This window comes from Triticum urartu, chromosome 7A (assembly GCF_056163025.1).
Source record: "Triticum urartu cultivar PI428250 chromosome 7A, HENAU_Tu73, whole genome shotgun sequence".
Lineage (NCBI taxonomy): Eukaryota > Viridiplantae > Streptophyta > Magnoliopsida > Poales > Poaceae > Triticum > Triticum urartu.
Genome location: NC_141879.1, coordinates 275552633 through 275579420, shown reverse-complemented (window position 1 = coordinate 275579420; position 26788 = coordinate 275552633). Strand labels below are relative to the sequence as shown.

At 50.2% G+C, this 26788-nt stretch overlaps 1 protein-coding gene across 1 annotated transcript; it reads left to right on the top strand.

Annotated features, from left to right (window-relative positions):
• Positions 1 to 8539: 8539 nt before the first annotated feature.
• LOC125525517 (protein NUCLEAR FUSION DEFECTIVE 4) lies at positions 8540 to 12942 on the top strand. Its single transcript, XM_048690524.2, has 3 exons — positions 8540 to 9356; positions 10593 to 11527; positions 12117 to 12942. The coding sequence occupies exons 1-3, from the start codon at positions 9021 to 9023 to the stop codon at positions 12604 to 12606; spliced, it is 1761 nt and encodes a 586-aa protein (XP_048546481.1). The 5' UTR covers positions 8540 to 9020; the 3' UTR covers positions 12607 to 12942.
• Positions 12943 to 26788: the final 13846 nt, after the last annotated feature.

Below are 26788 nucleotides of genomic sequence, written 5' to 3'. Positions count from 1 at the left end.
TCCACTTGGGAGCCGTTATTCTCATCAAACTCCACATTACACGTCTCCTCAATAAGTCCTGTGGATTTATTGAGGACACGGTAAGCATGAGAGTTTGTAGCATAACCAACAAATATGCCCTCATAAGCTCTAGCCTCAAATTTAGACAACCAAACACCTTTCTTGAGAATGAAACACTTACACCCGAATACCCGGAAGTACTTGAGGTTGGGCTTGTTACCGGTGAGTATCTCATATGGAGTCTTGTTCAAGCCCTTGCGGAGGTAGAGCCGATTGGATGCATGACACGCGGTGTTGATGGCTTCGGCCCAAAAGTTGTACGGAGACTTGAACTCCGCCATCATGGTCCTTGCCGCATCCATCAACGTCCGGTTCTTCCTCTCCACAACACCGTTTTGTTGAGGGGTGTATGGTGCGGAATATTGATGCTTGATTCCCTCATCACTAAGAAACTCATCCAAGGTGTAGTTCTTGAACTCGGTGCCGTTGTCACTTCTTATTGTCAAGATCTTTGCATTGTGTTGACGTTGTGCTTCATTTGCAAAGTCAATGACGGTTTTTTGGGTCTCGCTCTTCCTCTTGAAGAAATACACCCACGTGTACCTTGAGTAGTCATCCACAATCACCAAGCAATACATCCTACCTCCAAGACTATCAAAGGATGGAGGCCCAAAGAGATCCATGTGAAGGAGCTCCAAAGGCCTCTTTGAATAAATGATAGTCATGGGAGGGTGAGCCTTCTCATGTAGCTTTCCTTCGATACAAGCACTGCAAGCACGATCTTTAGCAAAACTAACATTCGTTAGTCCACGGGCATGGTCCCCCTTGAGAAGACTTTGCAAAGATCTCATATTGACATGGGCTAAACGGTGATGCCAAAGCCATCCCACATCAACTTTAGCCATTAGGCACGTCGCGGTCTTAGTGGATCGCTCCGAAAAGTTAATCACATATAGACCGTTCTCGACATGCCCAACAAAGGCTACTTTAAGAGTCTTGCTCCACAAGAGGGCCACGGTATCGATATCAAAGAAAGTGGCAAAGCCCGTGATTGCAAGTTGATGAACGGAAAGTAAATTGTATGCAAGGGACTCAACAAGCATGACCTTCTCTATCGTGAGATCATGAGAGATGACCACCTTGCCAAGTCCCAATACCTTAGAGGATGAGGTGTCACCCCACTCGACATTGGTGGGCATAGATGGAACCTTGTGCACGTCCACCACCAAGTCCTTGCTTCCGGTCATATGATTTGTAGCTCCGCTATCGAGCAACCATGATCCCCCACCGGAAGCAAACACCTGCAAGAGATCAATGCTTGGTTTTAGGTACCCATTTTGTAATGGGTCCTTTGATGTTAGTAACAAGGGTCTTTGGAACCCAAATAGACCATTCAATGTATTCATGAAGAGAACCAACAAATTTGGCATAAACATGCCCATCACTAGCACGGCATAACACATAAGAAGGATTAAAATCGCCGGCTTTGTTGGGAGGGGTGACACTGCCCTTCTTGACATTGCCACCCTTTGCATTGTTCTTCTTCTCCTCGGAGGCACTCTCTCCCTCCTTCACAAAGGTTTGCATGAGAGGAGGAGGTCGTTTGGTCTTGTCATTCTTCTTCTTGTTCTTGGAGTCGGGCACGTACCCAACCCCTTCCTTGGCCACAACTCCCTTTTGGTTGATCAAGAGATCGTTGAGGTTCTTCTTGCCTTGTATGCAAGTTGCAAGACCTCTCTCAAGTTGCCCCTTTAGCTTAGCGTTCTCCTCAACGAGATACACATGCTCACAACACGGGTTAGTAGAATTTGCATTATCAATTAACATCATACGAGGGAAAGTGGCTTTTTCCTTGGTTAGCTTTACTTAAAGTTGATCATGAGACCTTGTGAGCCTTGTCAAGTAGATCAAACTCCTCTTTGAGTCTAGCAAGATCAACCTCAAGTTCGGCCTTCTCGGAGTTTAGCACATGAGAAACTATGAGGACATGATCATAATCTTTCTTTAGCTTAGCATGATCAACGTTGTGTGACTCCTCAAGAGCCAAACGAAGACCATGCTCTTCCTCAAGAGCATTGGAAAGATCCGAAATCTCATCGGCATAGTCACGACTATGCCCTTCCATCTTAGTGATGGTGTCTTCGTGAGCCTCGATCATGTCATTGGCTTCACCAAGTTGTTCCAAGAGAGCAACAAAGTGCTTCTTGGATTTTCCCTTGAGTTTGCCCATAAAGGCCTTAAACTCGTTAGCCTCCACATTAGCTCCCTCAAGTTCATTAATGCTATCCATAGGAGAAGGATGATTAATGATGGTGGTTTTGATGTTGGGGGTTACCTTGTTGGTGGCTTTAGCCATGAGGCACTTGGCGGTGATGCTCTCATTGGGTGAGTCGAAGAGAGACACCCGTGAAGTCGTCGCAATGGCAACGGAGGCCATGGCAACCGACTCATCACCTTCATCATCGTCATCATCCTCATTGTACTCTTCTTGTACCACCAATGCCTTGGGAGGAGTCTTCTTGGTGAAGTTGTTCTTGTTAGGGAATGACTTGGCCTTGTCCTTTCGGATGAGCTTGCCACCATTGTCTTCCCTCTTCTCATACGGGCACTCCGCAACAAAATGACTCACGTTGCCGCAATTGTAGCAAGTCCTTACACGTTTCTTGCTCTTCGTGCCACTTGAGTTGTTTTTGCTAAAGTTTGGCCTCGAGTTTTTCTTGCTCCAAAATTGCCTTGAAGCAAGTGCCATGTGTTCATGATACGCATACTTCGTATCTTCGGGGTTGCTCTCCTCTTCTTCCTCCTCTTCTTCTTCAACGGTGAGCTTGGCCTTCAATGCAAGGTTAGGCTTCTTTCCCCGTTGAGAACGGAGCACCGCATTGTCGGCGGTCTTGTCCAAAATGTTCATGGCCACAAACTATCCAACACTTCGCTTGAGGTCAAGGTGTGGAAGTCCGGTCTTTGACGAATGACGGAGGACATGGCCTTGTGGTAGGGCATCATTGCCTTGAGGAATTTGCGCTTGATCCAATTGTCATCCGTGTCCTTGCTCCCGTGATCTCGTAGTGAGACCGCGAGTTTGGTTACTCTCCGATAAAGCTCACGAGGTTCTTCATCTTCTTTCATAGCAAACTCATCGGCCTCATCTTGCACCACTTCATAGTTGGAGCGTTGAATGCTTGCGCTTCCCCGGTAGAGAGAGACAACACAATTCCATGCATCTTTGGCCAAGGCGAAGGGACGAAGATGAGGTAGGTCTTCGGGTGGAATTGCATCTTGAATGATGAAGAGAGCATTCTCATTGAATTGATTATCCGTGGCTTCTCGAGGAGTGAAGTTGCTTGGATCATGCGGATAGAAACCTTCTTCAATGATTCTCCAAAGGTTAGTGTTCACATGATTTAAATGACGTTTAAAGCGGTAAACCCAGGAATCAAAGTCCTCATTTTTCACAATCTTAGGGGGGGACCGGCATGATTCAAATGAGTAGAAGGAACCGGTCCACCATAAACAAGTGGTGGTTCCACATGAGCAAAGATGCCGGTGCCATTTTTACCACTAGAAGAAGGAGCCTTTTCACTACTAGCTTCCCCCTTGTTGGGGATAGCATCCGTCACCTTGTCAGTGGGGTCACCCACTTTCAACGGTGCGGTGGATAGTTTAAGCCCCTCAAGAAATTTAGTAAACATGCTTTCAACCTCGGTCGTCATGGAGGTCTTCAATGTCTCTAAGGCCACATTGAACTCCTCACGAGAGACCGAGGTTCCCCCATCGCCCGTAGATGAGATCGGATTCACACCGGAGTGTTCCTCCACACCGTCTACGGTATCAACCATACTCTTTGGACGGTAAAGTCCTTAATAAAGAGACAAGGCTCTGATACCAATTGAAAGGATCGATATGGTTGACTAGAGGGGAGGGGGTGAATAGGCAACTACCAATTTTTAACTTTTCTTTATCAAATTAAACTTTGCATCAAAGTAGGTTGTCTAGATGTGCAACTAGGTGAGCAATCTATATGATGCAATAACAACAAGCATACAAGCAAGCAAGAGAAGTAACACTAAAGAGCTTGCACAAGTAAAGGTAAGAGCTAACCAAGAGTGGATCCGGTGAAGACGAGGATGTGTTACCGAAGTTCCTTCCTTTTAAGGGGAAGTACGTCTCAGTTAGAGTGGTGTGGAGGCACAATGCTCCCCAAGAAGCCACTAGGGCCACCGTATTCTCCTCACGCCCTCACACAATGCGAGATGCCGTGATTCCACTATTGGTGCCCTTGAAGGCGGTGACTGAACCTTTACAAACAAGGTTGGGGCAATCTCCACAACTTAATCGGAGGCTTCCAACAAAACCACGAAGCTTCACCACAATGGACTATGGCTCTGTGGTGACCTCAATCGTCTAGGGTGCTCAAACACCCAAGAGTAACAAGATTCGCTAGGGATGAGTGGGGGAATCGAAAATCCTTTGGTGGAAGTGTAGATCAGGGCCTTCTCAACCACTCCCAAGCAAATCAACAAGTTTGATTGGCTAGAGAGATAGATCGGGCAAAAATGGAGCTTGGAGCATTTAATGGAGCTTGAGCATTAATGGAGCTTGAGGGGGAAGAGGTAGGTCAAAGGGAAGAAGGGGACCCCCTTTTATAGTGGGGGCAACGGTCCAACCGTTGCCCCCACCAACCAACCCCGCACAGGGCGGTACTACCGCTAAGAGGGGGTGGTACTACCGCTAGGTCAGCGGTACTGCCGCTCCAGCCAGCGGTACTGCCGCGCGGAGAAGACTAGTAGGGAATAGGACCCAACGCGGTACTACCGCGGTGGTAAGGGCGGTACTACCGCGGTGGTAAGGGCGGTACTACCGCTCCTGAAACGGTACTACCGCCTCTACAACCGCAACTAGTGCCGCAAAACCCGACACGAGAAAAAGAGCCCTCGAGTCGAGGCGGTAGGAGCCAGACAGCCCAGCGGTACTACGGCAGCGGGGTCACGGGCGGTACTACCGCTGCGGAGTGGAACTGCCACTTGTGACCCTTCGTCCGTACTACCGCTGGTAGTGCGGTACTACCGCTGGGACACAGAAGAGAGAGAGGATCTCTCTAAAGAGGCTGAGGACGAGGCGGTGGTGCCAGGCACCCCAGCGGTACTACTGCTGTTGAGTCACGGGCGGTACTACTGCTGCGGAGCGGTACTGCCGCTTGTGGCTCCTCAGCGGTACTACCGCTAGGTTGCGCGGTACTACCGCTGGGACCCAGACAGGACAAAGAAAAGAGGAGAGATCTCTTCAATGGAATGGAAAAGCTCGGAGGGTGAGAAGCTGATGTGTACGTGCTGATTCCACCCATGCAATACCCCAGCGGACCCCCTCTTGATAGTACGGTGCCCTCTACGCTACTAGTCCACCGAGAGAGAAACGAAAGAGCTACACCGTCTTGAAAGACACTCCGAAGGGAAGAAAACGTCTCGTGCCAGGGATGAATCTGTGAACTACTCAAAGCACATGATTAGTCCGCAAACTTGTTGTCATCAATCACCAAAACTACCTTGAGAGAGATATGCCATAACAGTCTCGCTCGGCCAGAGTGGCCAAGCGCGCCGACTCCATTGCGAGAGCCTCGGGAGTCGTCCCAGTGGTGGGAGTGTGTAGGGCATGCTCATTCTTCCGACGGAGCTCCTCACGCTCCCTAGTGAGAGCCTTGGGAACATACGGCTCATGGCGGGGTGAACGGTCATCTCCCTCGTCGTTGCTGGCATGCTCGTGTGACCATCCTCAGGACCTTTATACCTCGGGGGTCCGTGATGCTTCGCATGACCGGCCATGAGGACCTTGGTTGTGGACTCAACACGCTCGCACTCGGACTCATCGGTGGAGTCCTCGTGGAGTCCGTCAGAAAGGTCAAGGGCGGGCTCATTAGACTCGAGAGCCACCACATGCCCTGCCGCGACCTGAAGGGCCACGGCGTGCTTGATCCAACGTTGCAGCTGTGAGCACTCGGAGCGCTTGCGAGGGCATCCAGCGGGAAGGAGGGGAGCCACTCGGTATGGGTTTGATGGATGTTAGAGCAGGACTCCGAATGAAGATGCGTGGAAGTGCGCCGCGCCACGGTAGCGCCTCCACGTCAAGTGGGGCCTCTCGGAGCCATGCTGAGTTGTCGGCGATGAAGCTGAGCGCTCCAAAACGGATCTCACCGCTGACTAACATGATGATGACGATGAAATTCTACCCATGCTGTAAAATTGCTAGACGCGCAACCCCACAGTGGGCGCCAACTGTTGGGGTTACGATCCTGACAATGAGTACTAGGGATATGAAAGAGGGGCGGAGCCTAGCTACGGTGCAGATGCAACATTCGATATTTATGAGTTCAGGACCCTCTCGGAGGAGGTAACAACCCTATGTCTCGTACCATGAGGCTTGTTTTCTCTTGGGGTTATGATTCCAAAGAGTGCTTAACCCTTGCTCAGGAGGAAGAGGGCAACTTATATAGAGTGCGCCGCATCCTCTTTACTCCCACGATGCAAGGGTGGTTTAATAGATATAACTACGAAAGTTATTAGTGTTAATAGCCACAACTACGACAGTTACAGATAACGGTAACCATGACTATGCTTAAAGTCCGACTTAAGACTACTCAACCATTGCAGTTCTCACGTCGTCCTTTCACCTTCCTTGTCTGGGTGGTGATGGTTGGGTCGACTGGAGGAAAGACGTTCGAGTGTTGTCGGTGCGTCCGAGTGGACTTCTTGTTATATGCATCCGAATGTGTCTATGGTCTAGAGACGTGTCAACAATGGTGTGGGCCCCTAGGTGGGCCTTAGATGTTAGGTCCTTGACCCTACTTGTAGTAGGTGGCCTCATCACTAACCAATGATCATGAACTCATACCCTTTCATACTACGACATCAATATAATTAAAACATACGTTTCATATTTAGTGATCTACATGAAAGTTTTTATTATACCATCCTTAAATACCTATCCTTTTTGGACTAGTCTTATAACCCGTGCTCATTACCACTTCCTATTTAAAGACTCTCAAAATGATTTAAGCGAAGCATAAGAGTGCAATCATTTCTATAAAATATGAACACCGTTGTGCTCTAACATATATAAGTGAAGCTTATAGAGTATTCTAACAAATTGCAATGAATGTATGTCTTTCTCAGAAGGTGTGTCTAGCAAACAACGATTGTGGCAAACTAACAAGCAAACAAAAATAAAACTTTGGCACAAGATGCTGCAAATAGAACTCATATCATGTGATAAATAAAAATATAGCTTCAAGTAATATATTGATAGATTATAGACGAAAGAGGGGATGCCATCTGGGTCATCCCAAGTTTAGACGATTGTGTTTTCCTTGAATATTACCTGGGGAACTTCCGACCGGTTGTTAACGACCGTTAACGGTGCGCCGTCAACGCTATCGGCCAGCAAGCGATCAGCCACGTCAAAACGAGCTCAAAATTTTGCTCCGTGTTTTTTGCCACTGCAAAATGTCACGAATCATAAACTGACGATTTTTCACTAATCATGACACGAAAGTGGTGGCTCTGTGCATAACTCCATCACGGATCATCTTTTTTCTTTCTTTATTATTTTCCCCTTTTTTCTCTTTTTCTCCACCAATCACATGCATGTGACCGTACGTGTAGGAGAAAATAGTGAGACATGACTGCATGAACAGATAAAAAGTCAAAACAAACACGTCTGGACACTGATCAGGCATGTCCGCAGACGTTTTTTTTAAACATCAGTATAGACACAAGCGCTCATATACGCACACCCTATGAACGCATCGACGGGAACGTCTCCTCCCACTAAATGCGCATCGCCAGAAATTGCGAGCACCAGGATTTGAACCCTGATTGGCTGGGTATACCACAGTCCCTCTAACCATCCAACCACAGGTTGGTTTACACGTCCGCAGACGTTTGAAGGGTCAAATTTGCTCGGTCCAGCTGTAGATGAGCATAGTATGTTCATCCAGTGTTGCTAAACTGAATTAAGCTTCACCAGAAATAAGCGTAAACTCTAACTTAAACTCCATGCGCTGCCATCATCAGTTGATAGTTTTTCGAGATTTTTTTCATTTTAATTAAATGAAAGGGCCGTTTTCCGTCATCCCGTGATGACCCCTCCTGAATCGTAGAGTAGATCGTAGAAAAGGAAGAAGGGGAAATAATATGAGAAAGAAACAGGCCACGCCGGGCTAAAGCACGCTAGGCGACGTGCGGGCGCCGAATTGTTTAGCCCCGGGCAGGGACAGCGAAACAACCCTACGCCGCTTAAACCGCACAGAAACGACCATTTCTCGTGGCCCGTCCCGTCCCCTGCCTTTGGAGTTTTCCGCCACCGCTGCCGGTGACGGAACACTCGTGGAATCCACATCCACACGTTTCGCCGGTCGCGAGATGGGCCTTGCCCCGCGCCGCCGCCCACCCAATTCCCATCCACACCCTCGGCTCATCACTGTCTCCCCGATGCGCACCATCGTCACCTGCGACCCGCCTCGTGCCCGCCTGCTGTGCCCATCCACCGCGCAGCGCGCATCGGAGCGCACAGTGTCGTGTCAAAGTCCGGGCTTGTCGCCTTGCCTCCCTCCTCTCGCCATCTCCCACGCGGGCCTACTACCCACCGGCTGCCGCCTCCCATCCCAGAGAAAAACGAGCTCAAATCCGCTGTTTTTTCTTTTCTCGACTTGCTCTTGCTCGCTCGGCCCTGGCCATTTATGCGCGGACACACGTTCTTCTCAGCAATAAACAACGCCAGCGGGGCCGATCGTTGCTCGTTCCGCATCCCGATCCGCGGCTCCTCATCAAGAGTCGTCGTCGTCACTCCGGCTCCTCGCGGCCGGTTCTTTGCTTGCCTCCAAGAAACCGTCGGCTTGGCTTCTCATTCCCGTCCCAAATCCGTCCTGTTAATAGGCCCAGCTCAGCTTCTTGCATTAGCTTCTTCTCGGGGCGGACTCTAGTTCTAGTGTGTTGATTTGGATTGGAGTTTTGGGGCAGGTGCTGCAAGCAATGGCGGAGGTGCGGAGCCGGGTGCGGGGGTTCCTGCGGAACCGGTGGCTGGTGTTCGTGGCGGCGATGTGGATGCAGTCGGTCGCCGGGGTGGGGTACCTGTTCGGCAGCCTGTCGCCGGCGATCAAGTCCTCGCTTGGCTACAACCAGCGCCAGGTGGCCAGCCTCGGCGTCGCCAAGGATCTGGGAGACAGCGTCGGCTTCCTCGCCGGCACGCTCTGCGCCGTGCTCCCGCTCTGGGCCGCGCTCCTCATCGGCGCCGCGCAGAACCTCGTCGGATACGGCTGGGTCTGGCTCGCCGTCACCCACCGCGTCCCCGTGCCACCGCTCTGGGCGGTAAGATCCGTCACCTGCCCCTCCAATCATTATAGTCCTCCCATTTGCTTCTCCTTTCTGCAATAGCCATAGCCGCATCAAACCTTCCTGTTCTTGGAGCCTCATGTGCTACTGCAGATTGAGCTGGGTTTTTTCTCTTCTAATGCTAAGAAAATTCCCTGTGACTTTTGTGCTAATTGAAGCGTGCACGATGCTGTGGTGGAAGAAACTCATGTTCTACTGTGCTTCGTATAATTATTAAGTTGTACGGTTGAAGCTTCTGGATTTGGACTGAAAACTAATCATGTCTTCTTCCTTCAATTATGCTACTGTATGTATGTACTAGTTCCCTTTAGTGAACACGCGAGACCAGTTTGCTCATCATCTGAAAGCAAACATGGGTCAGTCAATCACGCATCCTAACTGCACGCCTGTCCCCAATGATGGAGAGTCGCTATTCGACTTCCATTTAAAGAAGAGAAGGTGGTGAATTCCTTATTTTGGAACACAGTTGCTGTTGGACTTCAATGTTTTCTGTTCCTCCAAAATGTTGAAAGCTATGTTCAGAAATATTTGCCAGATTTTTATTGGCTCAAAACAGTTAAAACTGTTTCTGCTGTGTGTACTAAGAATATTCTAACACACAGCATGTCGAATATGCTTCCGAGTCATCGGTGTGCACCTATATTATTCTTGGGAAGTCTTAGTGGTCGCTTTCTCGCCTCCCATGTCTCTTTAGTTAACCTTCATTATCTAATATCCTGAAAAACACTGAGATTTGATATAGTTCATGTCAATTAACAATGTTCAACCTGAAAATTTTACTCTGTACTACTATTATCAGCCTGTCTTATACAGCCGCAACAGAATCGCCTAAAAATTCTGGTTAAACAAGTGAATTAACATTTTTGAGTTTCCAAGATTAGGATTGTGAGTTAATCATTTGCTATGTTTTGCTTTACAAATTAATTTGCTATGTGAAACATCAAAGCAACAGAGGATGACTTCAGTCTTCAGTAAAATACTAAAAACACATAATTAGTGTCATTGTCTGTCTGAAGGTGGAGGAGACTTAATATTCATTTGTACTTCTAATTTTAAATGCACTAATTTCCATCTCCACATTTCTGTTTGCGGCATTTGGAAACCTGGACCATTCCATAATTTCTATAGTATCTAATCTGACCTTTGTTTACATTCTTATTCCTTCAATTAGATTTGTCGGCTCTTGCACTAAATTCCCCCGTCTCTCCGCAGATGTGCATGCTAATCTTTGTTGGAAATAATGGTGAGACATACTTCAATACTGCTGCACTCGTCTCATGTGTTCAGAACTTTCCCAAGAACCGTGGACCAATCGTTGGTATCCTCAAGGGATTTGCTGGTTTGAGTGGTGCAATCTTAACACAGGTTTATGCAATAATGCACACGCCTGATGATGCCGCACTGATATTCATGGTTGCTGTTGGCCCAACAATGGTAGTCATCGCTTTAATGTTCATTGTTAGACCAGTTAATGGTCACAGACAAGTACGGCCATCTGATGGTACAAGTTTCACGTTTGTATACAGCGTCTGCTTAGTCTTGGCCGCCTATCTGATGGGTGTGATGCTGCTGGAAGACCTTGTTGGCTTGAGCCACTCATTGACAATCTTGTGTACCATCATTCTAATGGTTCTTTTGCTAGTTCCAATAGTCATCCCTGTAATGCTGAGCTTCTTCTCAAATGACGACGAGAGTGCCTACACGGCGCTGTTAACATCACCTCGGAGAGAAGAAGCAAGTGGTTCAGTATCGTCTGAAGAGCAAGAAGTTATACTCAGCGAGGTGGACGAGCAAAAGCCGAAAGAAATTGATCTACTTCCAGCCTCTGAGAGGCAAAAGAGGATTGCCGAATTGCAGGCTAAGCTATTCCAGGCAGCTGCTGTTGGTGCCGTTAGGGTTAAAAGGAGGAAAGGTCCACGACGAGGAGAGGATTTCACGTTGCTGCAGGCAATGATCAAGGCAGATTTTTGGCTTCTATTTTTCTCCCTTCTGTTGGGGTCAGGATCAGGTCTTACTGTGATTGATAATCTTGGGCAAATGAGTCAGTCATTGGGTTTTGAGGATTCTCACATTTTTGTGTCAATGATTAGCATTTGGAACTTCCTTGGACGTATTTCTGGGGGCTTCTTTTCAGAGATTATTGTCAAGTAAGAACAATGAGGCACCTCTTTGCTGACCTTTGCATCTCATCTACGAGCAATATTTTGTTTAGTTCATATGGAAGAGTGCGTTCTCCAATGGAGAGTGTGTTCTGCAGCACTAATTTAATGTTCATGCTGACCAAGCTTCTTCTCAAAATACATTTATAACTAGAGCTATACCAAAACAGACGTTTGCCCATTTCAGTTATTATTGATTGAATATCTTTTGAATGAGAAAGCAGTTTTTAGTGGTATCATCACAATTGGTTCCTAACCTGTTAAAAACAAAAAGGCACTAGCCTGGGAAATTCAAAGCAAACAAGAATATGTCTCGAAACACATGCAGAACTAGTACAATTATTAGATGAGTGAGCTAACAAAAAGAATAAAACTGACGGCAGACAGCTAATAGGCAACATCCGAATTATCCTTTTGTCGATCATGAGCAGTGTTCTGAATAATCAATCATGTAGTGATTGAGTTGCTCTGTTCATATTGAGACTAAATTTCCAACAGCTCGAATACAGCGGCTATCTTTGTTGAGAAACATGTCCCCAGTTGTTCTCATTTTTTGTTTGCTCTCTTGTTTCTTCAGGGATTACGCGTATCCAAGGGCAATTGCCTTGGCGACAGCTCAAGTATTCATGGCAATTGGACACTTCATCTTCGCAATGGGTTGGCCCGGCACAATGTACATTGGCACATTGCTTATCGGGCTCGGGTACGGCGCCCACTGGGCGATCGTGCCAGCTGCTGCCTCCGAACTATTTGGCGTGAAGAATTTCGGAGCATTGTACAACTTCCTTACAGTCGCAAACCCCGCAGGCTCCCTGGTTTTCTCGGGCATCATTGCCAGTGGCATCTACGACTACGAAGCCAGGAAGCAAGCTAACCATAACCACTCAACATTGCTGGGAATGGTCTCCGACGTCGCTCCGGCGCTGAAGTGCGAGGGCTCCATCTGCTTCTTCATCTCGTCAATGATCATGTCAGGGTTCTGCATCATTGCTGCCGCCCTGAGCTTGATCCTGGTCCACCGGACAAAGATCGTGTACACGAATCTGTACGGTAAACCCCGGACATGAGAGATCAAAGGTCATCGAGGACAGATCAAAGCTACAGGTATCAAAGCAGAAGGGTGAAGTTTTTTTTTTTTTGCGTCTTCCTTCTGTTTATGGACTTAGCATATTCTTATGGTGTCAAAACCATGGCTACTGGTGGCTACGGATGGGAAGCATATGGTGTTTTTGTGCGTTTTGTCCGAACTTCTTCGGTGTTTTTTGGGGGGATATGAACTTCTTCAGTGTTGAGCTGGAACTTTGCATATACATGTGGTCTGTTCTATGTTTCATCAAGGCTGTTGAAAACTTGAAATGCAATAAATTGTCTGAGCTCTGCAAATTGGAGAGCTCAACCTTGTACATGGTGGTGTCCTAAGTCTGAGAAACCACATGATAGCTGTGTATTTGTTTCCTATGAATCTGGCTGGAGCACCGTCTTTCATTTATAAAGATTGGCTAGGCTGCCTCCTCAGTATATGCTTAAAATTTTCTTATTAATCCATGTTCTAGTTATTAGTAGTAGTTTTTTTCCTACTAGGAATTTCTTTATTTCGTTTGTAGTGGATGCAGTAGTGCTTTGGGCAGTATGCAGTACACTCACTAGATATATTCTATCAGTCAAGAGTGGTAGAAAAACATAGCAACAAAGTCAATAGAAAATACAGTGGAAACTAGTATAAAGAGACGCATCACAAAAATACAGTAGAAACTGAAAAACTAGTGTGAAGATTTCCTCCAAGAACAAAAAAACTAGTGTAAAGATGTATTAGGCTTTGTTCGGTTACACCCTGTCTCAAGGGGATTGGACTGGATTTTTTTTTGGGGTGGGGGGGGGGGGGGGGGGGGGGGATTTGACTTGTATGGGAATTATGGGATCTAATCCCTGCCAAACCCTTTCAAAACCATGCCAACCGAAGGCAGCCTTACGAAGATGGGAGGATGTTAGGATGGAAATAAAAATCCAAAAATGGTACGTCTGGACACACAAAAGTAGAATCATACTGAAAATATAAAATCTCTCATACCAGATCTGTTTATTAATTACCAGATCTGTTTATTAATTACGTGTTTTGGCTTTTGTTTAAGACGCGAATATCCGGGGATCGAACGCCATGGGAGGCGGTTCAAGCTGTGACGAAATATGCAACATGTATTACTAGGAGACTAAAGCCATCATATATATGATGTATATGAGGATGTTAAAAGGCAAGAATACAAAAAGCCAAAGACCGTTATCAATATAACTCTAACACCCTCTTCAAACTCATGGTGGATCAACAACACTGAGTTTAGAGAGGCGAAATCTATGTTGTGCTCTAGTTTGTGTCTTCGTGAATAAGTCTGCTAGCTGTAATTCGGAAGGCACATACCAAAGAGCAATAATATGATCCTGCACAGCAGTGCCCACATAAGAAACATTAACACCGATATGCTTGGTAAGTTCATGCTTCACAAGGTCCCGCGCAATACTAATAGCACCTGTACTGTCGGACAAGAGGGTGGTAGGTGTAATAACAGAAACACCAGAATCCTTCAGTAGCCATTGTAACCAAGTCATCTTTGTCGTCAGAAGAGCCATAGCTCTCAACTCGGCCTCTGCACTGAAACGAGAAACTGTAGTCTGTTTCTTCATCTTCGAGGCAACGAGAGAACCACCAAGAAAGACACAGTAAGCAGAAAGAGAGTGGCGATCCGAAGGATCACTGGCTCACTTAGCATTCGAATAGGCGCGGAGTGGAAACGAGCTGGAACGGGGAAAAGGAGACAATGAGAGATCGTGCCACGAAGATATCGTAGAACACGAAGAAGGTGACTATAGTGAAGTGAAGTGGGAGCAAAAACAAATTGACTCGAAAATGGGAGCTCGCTAAGATGACGCCCATCGCCAACATCATCAACCCGGTGTCATGGAGAATCGTGGTGTGGAGCTCGCAAGGAGCACGCCTGCCATCTACTTCATCATGCTGGAGCCAGAGGATGGAGATACAACGCTCATTGGGGATGTCGCCGATGTCTACTTCGTCAAGCTGGAGCCCGGGGGCGTGGAGCTGGCGGGGATGCCGTCATATGCCACGAAGGATGGCGACACGGAGCTCTCTAGGATGACGCCTGTAGTCTTCATCAAGCCAACGCCATGGAGGACGGACGTGTGGAGCTCGCGAGGACACTGACGTGGCTTGAATCTGCATCGGTATTTCCCCAAAGAGGCAGGGATGATGCAACACAGCTGCGGTAAATATTTCCCTCAGTTATGAAACCAAGGTTATCAATCCAGTAGGAGAACCAAGCAACATTATATAAATGGTACCTGCACACAAAGAACAAATACTTGCTACCGGACGCATAATGTCAATTCCTCTACGGTAAAAAGATAGATGAATTTGTATGAGATTGGATAAATAGATCAAGCAAAAAACACAAAATGAAATAAGTAAAGAAAAAGTACAGCAAGGTATGAAAGATCGTGGATCTCGCCTAGAGGGGGGGGGGGTGAATATGCGCTTTAAAATAATTATGGTTTAGGCTTGAACAAATGCGGAATAAACCTAGCGATTAGTTTGTCATGCACAAAAGCTAAAACAACCAGGCTCACATATGTGCACCAACAACTTATGCTAAGCATGATAAACAACTATGTGATGTGATAGCAATATATATAACATGAAACACTATGGCTATCACAAAGTAAAGTGCATAAGTAAAGGGTTCGGGTAAGAGATAACCGAGGCACGCGGAGACGACAATGTATCTCGAAATTCACACCCTTGCGGATGCTAATCTCTGTTTGGAGCGATGTGGAGGCACAATGCTCCCCAAGAAGCCACTAGGGCCACCATAATCTCCTCACACCCTTACACAATGCAAGATGTCGTGATTCCACTACGGGACCCTCGAGGGCGATCACCGAACCCGTACAAATGGCAATCCTTGGGGGCGGTCGCCGAACCCGTACACTTTGGCAACCCTTGGGGCGGTGTAACACCCTCGATGCGACTATATCTCTCACGTGTCGAGGCATGACTTAGAGGCATAATCGCATTGAAGGCATATGTCGCAAGTGAGGTAATCTTCACACAACCCATGTAATATAATAAGGGAAAGAGATTACATAGTTGGCTTACAATCGCCACCTCACACAATTACAGGAATAAAGCATTACAACAACCAAATACAATCAGGGCCCGACTACGGAGCCAAAACAAAAGAAGAACCCCAAATGCGACAAAGGTCCCCGATCGACCCCAACTGGGCTCCACTACTGATCAACTAGAATGAAACACCACAAAGGACAAGATCTTCATCGAGCTCCTCCTGAGCTTGGTTGCGTCAACTGCACGGTCTCATCGGCACCTGCAAGCTGGTTTTGGAAGTATCTGTGAGTCACGGGGACTCAGCAATCTCGCACCCTCGCGATCAAGACTATTTAAGCTTATGGGTAAGGTAAAGGTATGAAGTGGAGCTGCCGCAAGCGACTAGCATATATGGTGGCTAACATGCGCAAAAGAGAGCGAGAAGAGAAAGCAAAGCACGTTCGAGAATCTATGATCAAGAAGTGATCCTAGAACAACCTACGTCAAGCATAACTCCAACAACCGTGTTCACTTCCCGGCCCCCATCGGAAAGAGACCATCATGGTTACACACGCGGTTGATTCATTTTAATTAAGGTCAAGTTCAGGTTTTCTACAACCGGACATTAACAAATTCCCATCTGCCCATAACCGCGGGCACGGCTTTCGAAAGTTCAAATCCTTGCAGGGTGTCCCAACTTAGCCCATCACAAGCTCTCACGGTCAACGAAGGAATAGACCTCCACCCGAGACATTCCGATCAGACTCGGTATCCCGGTACAATAAGACATTTCGACAGGGTAAAACTAAAACAGCAACACCGCCCGAATGTGCCGACAAATCCCGATAGGAGCTGCACATATCTCTTTCTTAGGGCACACTCAGATTGTCCTAGGTACGGGTAGGCCAGCCCAGAGTTGCCCCTGGTGGCCACCGGTAGCTGACAGGTTGGACCAACACTCAGAGGAGCACTGGCCCGGGGGGGTTAAAATAATGATGACCCTTGAGCCGGCCAACTCAAGGGAAAGAAAACGGCTAGGTGGCGAATGGTAAAACCAATGTTGGGCATTGCTGGAAAAGCTTTACTTAAGGCGAACTGTCAAGGGGTTCCCATTATAGCCCAACCGCGTAAGGAACGCAAAATCCGGGAACATAACACCGATAAGACGGAAACTAGGGCGGCAAGAGTGGAACAAAACACTAGGCATAAGGCCGAGCCTTCCACCCTTTACCAAGTATATAGATGCATTAATTAATTAAGATATATAGTGATACCCCAACAAGTAAACATGGTCCAACAAAGAACAACATCTGCACGTTCCAACAAGGAACAAACTTCAATCTTCACCTGCAGCTAACAATGCTATAAGAGGGGCTGAGCAAAGCGGTAACATAGCCAATCAACGGTTTGCTAGGACAATGGTGGGTTAGAGGTTTGACATGGCAATTTGGGAGGCTTGCAAGCAAGTGGTAGGCATCGTAGCAATGGCATAGCAAAATAGCGAGCAAACTAGCATAGCAAAGATAGTAGTGATTTCGAGGGTATGATCATCTTGCCTGAGATCCCGCAAGGAAGAAGAACGAGTCCATGAAGAAGACAAACGGACGACGTTGAACGGATCCTCACAAACGCGACGTTATCGGAACCAACCCGAAGAAGCAACACCGGAAAGAAGCAAACAATCATGGTAAACAACCACCACATAATCATGGCATGATGCACAACCAAGTATGATGCATGTCCGGTTTAAATATGCATGGCATGGCAAAGTGCACAAACAATCCTACAAATTAAGTGGAGCTCATTATGCAACTTCGTTGCATATTGACGAAACACCACATTCAAGTTATTTAGTTCGATCTCGTTTATGTACCCAACAATATTAAATGTTGATTAACATGGCAAGAGGGGAAGCATGATGAAACTATCTAATCTAGGCAAGTTTAAATGAGGCCGGAACAACAAAGCAACAAGTCCGGAAACTCCTCATGTGCATAATTTAGGTTTGGTACTGTTCTGCCCTAAACACAATTTTAGGGTTGTTAAACATGCACATAAAGGTCACCATGTTAAACTAGGCAAAATTCTACCCCAATTACATATAAAGTTTATTAAATTCGGAGTTACGGTTATTTAGTTATGAAATAAATCATTTTAACATGGCAATAGGCAAATATAAGCAAACATCATTTTAAACATTTTAAACATAGATGAAAGTGGCATATTATGAAACTAGATGAAATTCTAAGCAAGTTTCATATATAAATCATTTTAATCCGATGCACGAATTGTGAGTTATTAAATGCATGAAACTAGGGGGGTTTTCTGTAAAACTGCAATGCTCTGGATAAATGGGCAAAATCGTTCCACAGAAAAAAACATGAATCGGGCCGAATCTGGCTGGCCCGATAGGTAAAAAAACAAGAGGGGGCGCTGGGGTGTGGGCTCACCCATGGGCTTGGCCCGGAGAGGAGGAAGTGAGGCAGGCCGGCGAGGAGGTGGGCCACCGGAGCTGGGCGGGGCCCACACGACGAAGGAGGCAGCCCGAGCGGGTGTTCGTCCTCCTCCTGCTCGAGCAGGGGAGGCGGCCATGGCAGGACGGCGCCGGCACCGGTCGGAAGGGAGGCGAGGAGAAGACCAGAGCAAGGCGGGAACGGGCAGATCCGGCCGGGAACCGGTGGATCCGGCCATCGGCGGCAGGCGACCCGAGGCTCCATGGCGGTGGTTGCCCTGCGAAGGAGAGAGACGGCATGAGAGAGAGCACGGGGAGGAAGGGAAGAAGGCCAGTCGGTGAGGGGCTCGCCTGAGAGATCACCGGCGGCGGCACCGCGGGCCCCGGCGACGAGCTGCAGCCTCGAGGGGCTCCTCCCCTCGAGCGGGAAACTAGAACGGGCGCGGTGGCGGGGATCCGGGCCTGCGCGGGCCGGCCGTGGGCTCACGGTCCCGTGCGGCTGCGGGGAAGCTGGCGAGGTGGAGCAGGACACGTGGCGCGATGCCACTAGCTTGGAGCGGCGGCTCTGCTGAGGTGGCGGCGCGCGATTGGCTGGGGTGAGGTGGAGGCTGGACGCGTCCGGCGGGCGCGGGCATGTCCGGCGGCGGAGTGGGAAGAAGCTAGGGTTTGGACTGCGCGAAAAATCAGGGAGAGCCACATATTTATAGGTAGAGGGAGCTAGGAGAGTCCAAATGATGTGCGGTTTTTGGCCACGCGATCGTGATCGAACGCTCTAAATGATGGAGCAGAGTTAGGTGGGTTTTGGGCCAAATTGGAGGGGTGTTGGGCTGCAACACACACGAGGCCTTTTCGGTCCCTCGGTTAACCGTTGGAGTATCAAACGAAGTCCAAATGGTACGAAACTTGACAGGCGGTCTACCGGTAGTAAACCAAGGCCGCTTGGCAAGTCTCGGTCCAATCCGGAAATGTTTAATCCGCACACATGAGAAGAAGGTAGAAATGACCACCGGAGGAGAACGAAGCGCCGGAATGCAAAACAGACAACGGGGAAAATGCTCGGATGCATGAGACGAACACGTATGCAAATGAAATGCACATGATGACATGATATGCAATGCATGACACGCAAGCAATGACAAGGCAACAACAGCGAATAACTGGACGACACCTGGCACATCGGTCTCGGGGCGTTACAGGCGGTCACTGGTACCCGTAAAATTGCTCAGGGCGATCTCCACAACCTAATTGGAGACCCCGATGCTTGCCCGGAGTTTTACACAATAATGATTGAGCTCTAAAGCACCACCAACCATCTAGGGCGCCCAAGCACCCAAGAGGAACAAACTCTAGGATACCAATCACCCAAGAGTAATAAGCTTCTCAACTTCACCTCCACGTATCACCGTGGAGAACTCAAATCGATGCAACTAATGCAATGGCAAGGGCACACGGAGTGCTCAAGTGCCTCACTCCCAAATCCCACTAAAGCAACGAAAGCTATGGAGGAAGATGAGAGGAAGAACAAGAAGGAGAACACCAAGAACTCCAAGATCTAGATCCAAGGGGTTCCCCTCACATAGAGAAGAAAGTGATTGGTGGAAACGTAGATCTAGATCTCCTCTCTCTTTCCCCCCCAAACACTAGCAAGAATCCATGGAGGGATTTAGAGATAGCAAGCTCTAAGAAGGTTAACAATGGGGGAAGAACACGAGCTCAAAGGATAGGGTCCAATGGGGAAGAAGACCCCCTTTTATAGGTCCCCACAAATCTGCCCGTTATGTGTAGAAAACTGTAGGACCGGTACAACCAATGTAAGTACCGGCACAACTAGTTAAAGCAGAGAAAAAAACAACCTGTAGGAAAAGCACTAAGCGGTACAACCGCCTGGGGCACCGGTAGTACCGGTTAAACATGAACTAATCGGTACAACCGGCTCAAGAACTGCTCCACAACAAAACCCAGTCCGGTGGTAGAGCGGTATAGGGCCGGTACAACCATCAGACCAAGTTTGGAGCGGTACAACAAGCCCAAACACCAGTAGTACCGGTCAACCGGTACAACTGATGTAAGAAGCGGTACAACCGGTCTATGTAAAACAGGTAAGATCAAAACAGCCATAACTTTCGCATACGAGCTCCGAATTGAGCAAACTCAAGTTTGTTAGATAGATGACGATGAGTACTTCCTCAAGTTGGACCACCTTTCTTGATTGTGTTGGGTCGATGAAGACTACTTGATTGCTCCCCCATACTCCACTATGGGTGAGTCACTCTTCGACACTTCTTCACAGGTTCATTGCCACCACAATTGACGGCAAGCTTCAAGCATGATTGCTCCCCCATACTCCATTATGGGTGAGCCACTCTTCGTGTTGCTCCACTTGAACTTGCACACCACAAACTTGATGACGATCACCACTTGATGTCATCCTCCATGGGTTGTATGAGATCTTCCTCTTGACGCAAGCCTATGGAAACATACCTAACCCCACACAGAACTCTCACGTAGACCATGGTTTAGTACACAAAGTGTAATGGACAATGCTTACCATACCATGGGATCACTTGATCCCACTCGGTACATCTTCTACGCTTTGTGTGTTGATCAACTTGAATCACTCTCTGTACTAAGTCTTGATCAACCTTGAATCTTTCCAACTCTTTTCATTAGGATGATGTCTTGAAGGTAAACATGAATGTTGTCGGCGTTCTGGGAACCAGAGTACCCAGACTTGCCTGTCTGCGGCCCATGGCGTGGCTCCATCGATGGCCTGGTACGGCCCATCTTCAGGACCTCCAAGACAAGACCCTCGCGATGGGCCAAGCCTCGCAAGGCGGGCGACGTCAAGACCTTCGGAGGGAGCGACCTCCCAAGGCTGGCTCCTGAGGAGCGGAGACTTCTATGCAGGCGCTGACCACAGGAGGTTGAGGTGACGCCAACCATGATGACCAAGGCCAGGCGGGCTCCAGCGGGCGCAGAGGAGCAGGTTTCCTCTTTGGTGCTAAGGAGGCAAGCGCAGGCGTGGGGTCCCAAGAAATCAGCCAAAGGTTTCCATTCCCATGCAACAAGACCAAGACTGCGAAAGACGGCAGGAGGGATGTCACCGCCGAGCCCACCGCGACGTCACGACAAGAAGCTTTGTAGGCGAAGACCACCTTTCGTCAGCATAGGATGTACTACTTGCCCCCCTTCAAAATTGGCCACTGTGGGATCCCTTCCCGCCTTCGTTTGGGGGGAAGAGGACCAAGGCCACTATAAATATAGCTTAGCCACCACCGTAGGAGGAGAGATATCACTAGCTCACACCCACACTAGAACAGACCTCGTGAGATTGTTCCTCCCTTGTACTAGTTCATACTTAGCCCCCCGCGAGGCTAATCCACCACAACGCAGGAGTAGGGTCTTACACCGCAAGGTGGCCCGAACCTGGGTAAACTGATGTGCCCCTCTTCTTTTTTGTTCATTGAGCATGGCCGTGGGGGTGATGAACTGGTTGGCTGGAGAGGTCGAGTCCTTCACACACGCCCTAGAGTTCGAACCTCTCTTGGGTCTGCGAAGCCCTGAATCCGACATTTGGCGCGCCAGGTAGGGGTGTGTCGAAGCTCTTCTTCTATCCCCGTCCCGTGCCCGTTCCATCGCACCCATGGCGGAGGCTCCCCGAGATTGCGCTGAGCGTTGGGCTGCTCGCGCCACCCAGGTGGCGGCCCTCGGCCTTGGAGTTCATCATCACCCCATGCTCCCCGGGGCCGGCGCGGATGCTGGCGTCAACCATCACCGGCGGCGTGGGCCACTCTCGCCCCTTCCCGCTCGGCGCCGCAACCGAGTCACCGCGCGGTCCTCCGGCTATGCCATGACGTCGTCCCTGCACGCTCGCCGGGAGCAGGCGAACACGCGAGCCGTGCTCCTCGTGGCGCGTGAGTTGCTATGATGTAGATTAGCGGAAGGCAGCCTTGACGCCTTGCTCGCCCGCGTCGCCAAGCTGCTCGACGCTGCATGCGAGGGCACGGTGCCCTTCCACATTCTGCCGGCTTCGTGGACACCTCCAGGGACCCGCCCGCCCCTGCTGCGTCTGCTCGTCCCCTCAGGAGGAGCCCGGAGGACCCCACGGAGGCAATCCGGCGTGCGGCGCCACCCATATAACCCTAGAGGCGCTCCCCTTGGGAATGGCCAGGATAGGCGGCCTCCACTGTGGCAACGGTGAAGGGCTACCCCCAGGCTGGCAAGGCAGGACATCGGAGATGGTGGACGACGGAGCAGAGGGACTAGGGGCCGATCTCGGGATGATGGCCCCTGATACCTTTGTGCCGCCGTCGGCGTGCTCATTGTACAAGCAAAGGAGAGGCCCGTACGCGTTCCCCCCGCCGGCCCGGACGTCAATATCGCCAAGGCCACGTGGAGCAGAGACCCATTACGAGCCAATCCAATGCCTCACCAGCGCCTTTGGCAGGAACGTCCACCGGTTACAACCAATATCTTTGGAACACGTCGCACTAACCTTGGATCGCAGGCAAACCATGCCACGGCCGCGCACCTCCGGGCGTTGGCCCCGCCTCAGGCAGATAGGGCGCATTGGGAGGTCGCCCGGGGGAAGCCCCGGTGCCAGAGCCCCCCCCCCCCCCCGCGCCACGCGGTGCAGGGCGCCACCATGATGGTGGCGCATGCCATCCAGAAGTAGGTCCTCCGCTTGGGAAGGCGCCGGCGAGCCCTTCCCCCAGTTGAGGGCCTGCGACCACCTGACCACCGCCCGCATAGCCCCTTACCCCTTGGTCCTGTCCTGGTTTTCGGATGCCCCAACGGTGGTCGGGGCATGTGCGGGGCGGGGTCCTCGCCCAGGAAGCAAGGAGTGCCCCTCAAGTCTCCACCCGTGACACTCTCACATAATAATCACTACTGCAGGATGCTGCTAACGCGACACTACGATCAGAGACCCTTCGGCGAAACTGTGTGCGATGCCATAATCGCAAACGATGGTGTAAAATAACCGTCAAAAAGGTGCAAAACGTTTGCGATGGAGGACGCAACAAACACGATTCCGATTTTAGTTGCATGTGCGATGTAGGGCACATGGCTAACCCGTTCGAACTGTTTGCGATGAGGCAGAACAAATGAAATGGGCAGCCATATCAATGTGCATGTGTGCGATATATGGCATACAGTTCGCTCCAATGAACCGTTTGCTATTAGGGAGTTCAACATAAACGGTTAGCCAGATCAAGGTGTGTGTGATATAGGGCATATGGTTCACTCAGACAAACTGTTTTTGATTAGCGAACGCAACAGAAACGGTTCAACTTAACAAGATGTGTGTGATACGTGGCAAACAGCCGACTCGGATGAACTGTTTGCGATGAGAATTTACAACACAAACGGTTAATACAGTTAGTTCGTGTGCGATTCTGTGTGTACAAAAAACTTTGAAAAATGCAAACTAGTTGCTTGCGGTGGCTAGGAGTATCGCACACGATGCGTCTGCGAGTACTCGTGTGTGATGATTAGTAAGTTACACATGCATTTCCTTATGTTAACACTTGTGTGATAAATAACACGTGGCATCAGATACGGTATTCGGGTTGTGTGTGTGCTCCACTTAGTCCTCCCGCGCTCCAGCGAATGCTTCCCGCGCTCCACATGGGTGAATTGTAAAATCCACGCCTATTCCCTCACCGATTTCCCGCCACCAGCTAACGGCTTGCTGCATATAACCCAGGCGGCAATGCACCGCCGCGACACTCTGCGAAGATCTAGTCCTCACCCATCTACCATTAGTTATTCCAAGCATGCCAGGAAACGACCAAAGCTTCGACGTCGACGCCTACCTGCATTACATCTTTGGTGAGGAGAACGAGCCAGAGCAGGTCGGGGAGCAAGAGCTTCATCGGCCAGTGCAGGCACCATGGCCCATCGGCAGCGATATCGGCGTCACAGCCTTGGGAGCACAATCAACATATTGCAGAGGAGGTGTTGTCGGTGTTCTGGGAAAGGGGGTCCCCAGACTTGCCTGCCTGCGGCCCACGGTGTGGCTCCACCAGCGCCCATGTGCGGCCCATCTTCACTAGCAAGCACTCAAGACCCTCGCGAGACAGACGATGCAAGACCTCCTTGGGGGCAGCCTCACCAGGCTGGCTCGCAAGGGGCGGAGAGATCAAGGCAAGGGAGACTTCGCGAGGTCCCTGTGATGTAAGCCATGACGACCAAGGCCAGGCGGGCACCAGGCGGGCACCAGTGCGCGTAGTGTCCTCGTTTCCTCTTTGGTGCTAAAGAGGCAACCTCAGGTGCGGAGTCCCGAGGCATCAAGCAAAGGTTTCCATATCGGTGCAACAAGACCAAGACCAGCAGGGTGGCAGGATGGAGGTCACCGTGGAGCCCAAGACGGCGTCACCACCAGAGCCTTTGGAAGGTGAAGACTACTTTTGTCAGGATAACTTGTACTAGCCGTCCCCCTTAAAACTTGGCCGTTGTGGGATCCCTTCCCGCTCAATATTTTAGAAGAGGACCAGGGCCTCTATAAATAGGACTAGCCACCACCTTAGCAAAGGAGGAGGATCATTCAGATCACCAGACACCACACAAGCTCGCCAAGTACAAGAACACCTCTCCTCAGGAGGCTGTTCTTCCTCTTGTAACTGTTCATCCTCAGCCCACGAGGCAATCCACCACACCACACCGGAGTAGGGTATTACACCGCAACAGTGGCCCGAACCAGTATAAATCTTGTGTCCCTTTGTTCTGCGAGTTCGACGTGCTAAGACTTGCGATTGTGGTGAGGGCGAGAGCTAGAGGGGGAGAGATCTTCATGCGCACCCCAGTGTTTAAACCTCAAGGGTTTTGCCACAACCCAAAATCCGACATTTGGCGCGCCAGGTAGGGGTGCGCCGAAGCTCCACCTCTCTGCTTGCTTCGTCCAGCTTCATAGCGGACGCTACCCCTCCGGCTAGGCCGGCGTGCGCCTACGGATGCGCCGCGGGCGTCCGGGCCTTCACCCACACCTTGCGACAGGTGCGGTGGCCACGCAAGTTCAAGCCAGAGATGCCACCCCGCTGCGATGGCACGGCAGATCCGGCGGCCTTTTGCAGGCGTATGAGGAGGCCGTCTTCAAAGACAGAGGCGATGACCAGGTCAAGGACAACTGGTTCCTCCTGGCCCTGGCCGGCGCGCCACGCGCCTGGATGCTCAGCCTGCCGGGATCTTCGGTGACCTCCTAGGAGGAACTGCGCGGTCTCTTCATCGCGCGCTTCACGACACCTGTGCCCCTCGCCGTCGCGGCCCTCATTGGCGGCTCACAAGCACCACCCTCGGACCGTCACACCAAGCCATTCTTTTGCCATATTGGCACCGCCTTCGCGCACCAAGGAGCTCCCCTGGGTTGTGCGGCGCCCAAGGACGACCTAACCTTTGATGCGGGGGTCACCCCGCCACCACCATTAGCTCAGCCATGCTCCCAATGCTGTGCACGCCCACCATCTGCAGCGTAGCCGTCACCAAGACCCTCGTCGATGGCGGCGCCGGTCTCAACGTGCTCTCTGTGGAGGCTTTCAGCCTTCTCCATGTACCGCTTCAACGGCTCCGACCCAGCAAGCCCTTCTCCGGGGTTGGCGGCGGCTCCGCTAGCCCCTTGGGGCAAATCCGCCTCTCGGTGACCTTCGACACCCGCTACAACTACCGCACCGAGCTGATCGACTTCGACATCGCCCGCATTGGCCTCCCATACAACGCCATCCTCGGATACCCGGCTCTGGCCCAGTTCATGTCTGCGACCCATCCGGCATACAACCTCATGAAGATGCCCGGGAGCAAAGACGTCCTCACCGTGGTTGGGGATACCAAGGAGGCCCTAGCGGCGCTCAGGTGCGCCCTCAAAACCGCCACAAGACTGGCCAACGAGGCCGTCGCAGGGGCTAAGGAGGCCGCGTCAGCAAAGAAGAAGCAGCCGTTCACTCAAGATCGGGCCGAAACCAAGCAGGCGTCGGTCGAGCAAGATGGGTCCTCGGGAGCCACCTTCATCATAGGCGCCGACCTCGAACCAAATCAAGAGGAGGCACTAGTGAAGTTCTTGCGCGCGAACAAGAATGTGTTCGCCTGGGAACCCAAGCGGCTAGTGGGGGTCCCAAGAGGGGTGATCGAGCATCACTTAAGGGTGTGCCCCAATGTGCGCCCCATGAAGTAGAAAGCGCGACGACAATCCACGGAGAAGCAATCCTTCATCATCCAGGAAACCCGCAAGCTGGAGGTGGCGGGTGTCATTCGCGAGGTTCGGTACCCCGAGTGGCTGGCGAACCCTGTCGTCGCACCGAAGAAAGGCGGGAAGGAGCGCATGTGTGTTGACTTCACCAACCTCAACAAGGCTTGTCCCCAAGACCCGTTCCCGCTCCCGTGCATCAATCAGATCGTCAACTCCACCGCCGAATGCAACCTGTTGTGCTTCCTGGATGCATTCTCGGGTTATCACCAGATCAAGATGGCGGTGGAGGATGTGGAGAAGACGGCCTTCCTCACCCCATGTGGGGTATACTGCTACACTTGCATGCCATTCGAACTGTGCAACACATGAGCAACCTTCTAGCGGCTGATGCACATCGCCTTGGGACGGTAGCTAGGGAGAAACACCGAGGCCTACGTCGACGACACTGTGGTGAAGTCTCGGGAGGAGAGAACTTTGATTCAGGACCTGGAGGATACCTTTGCG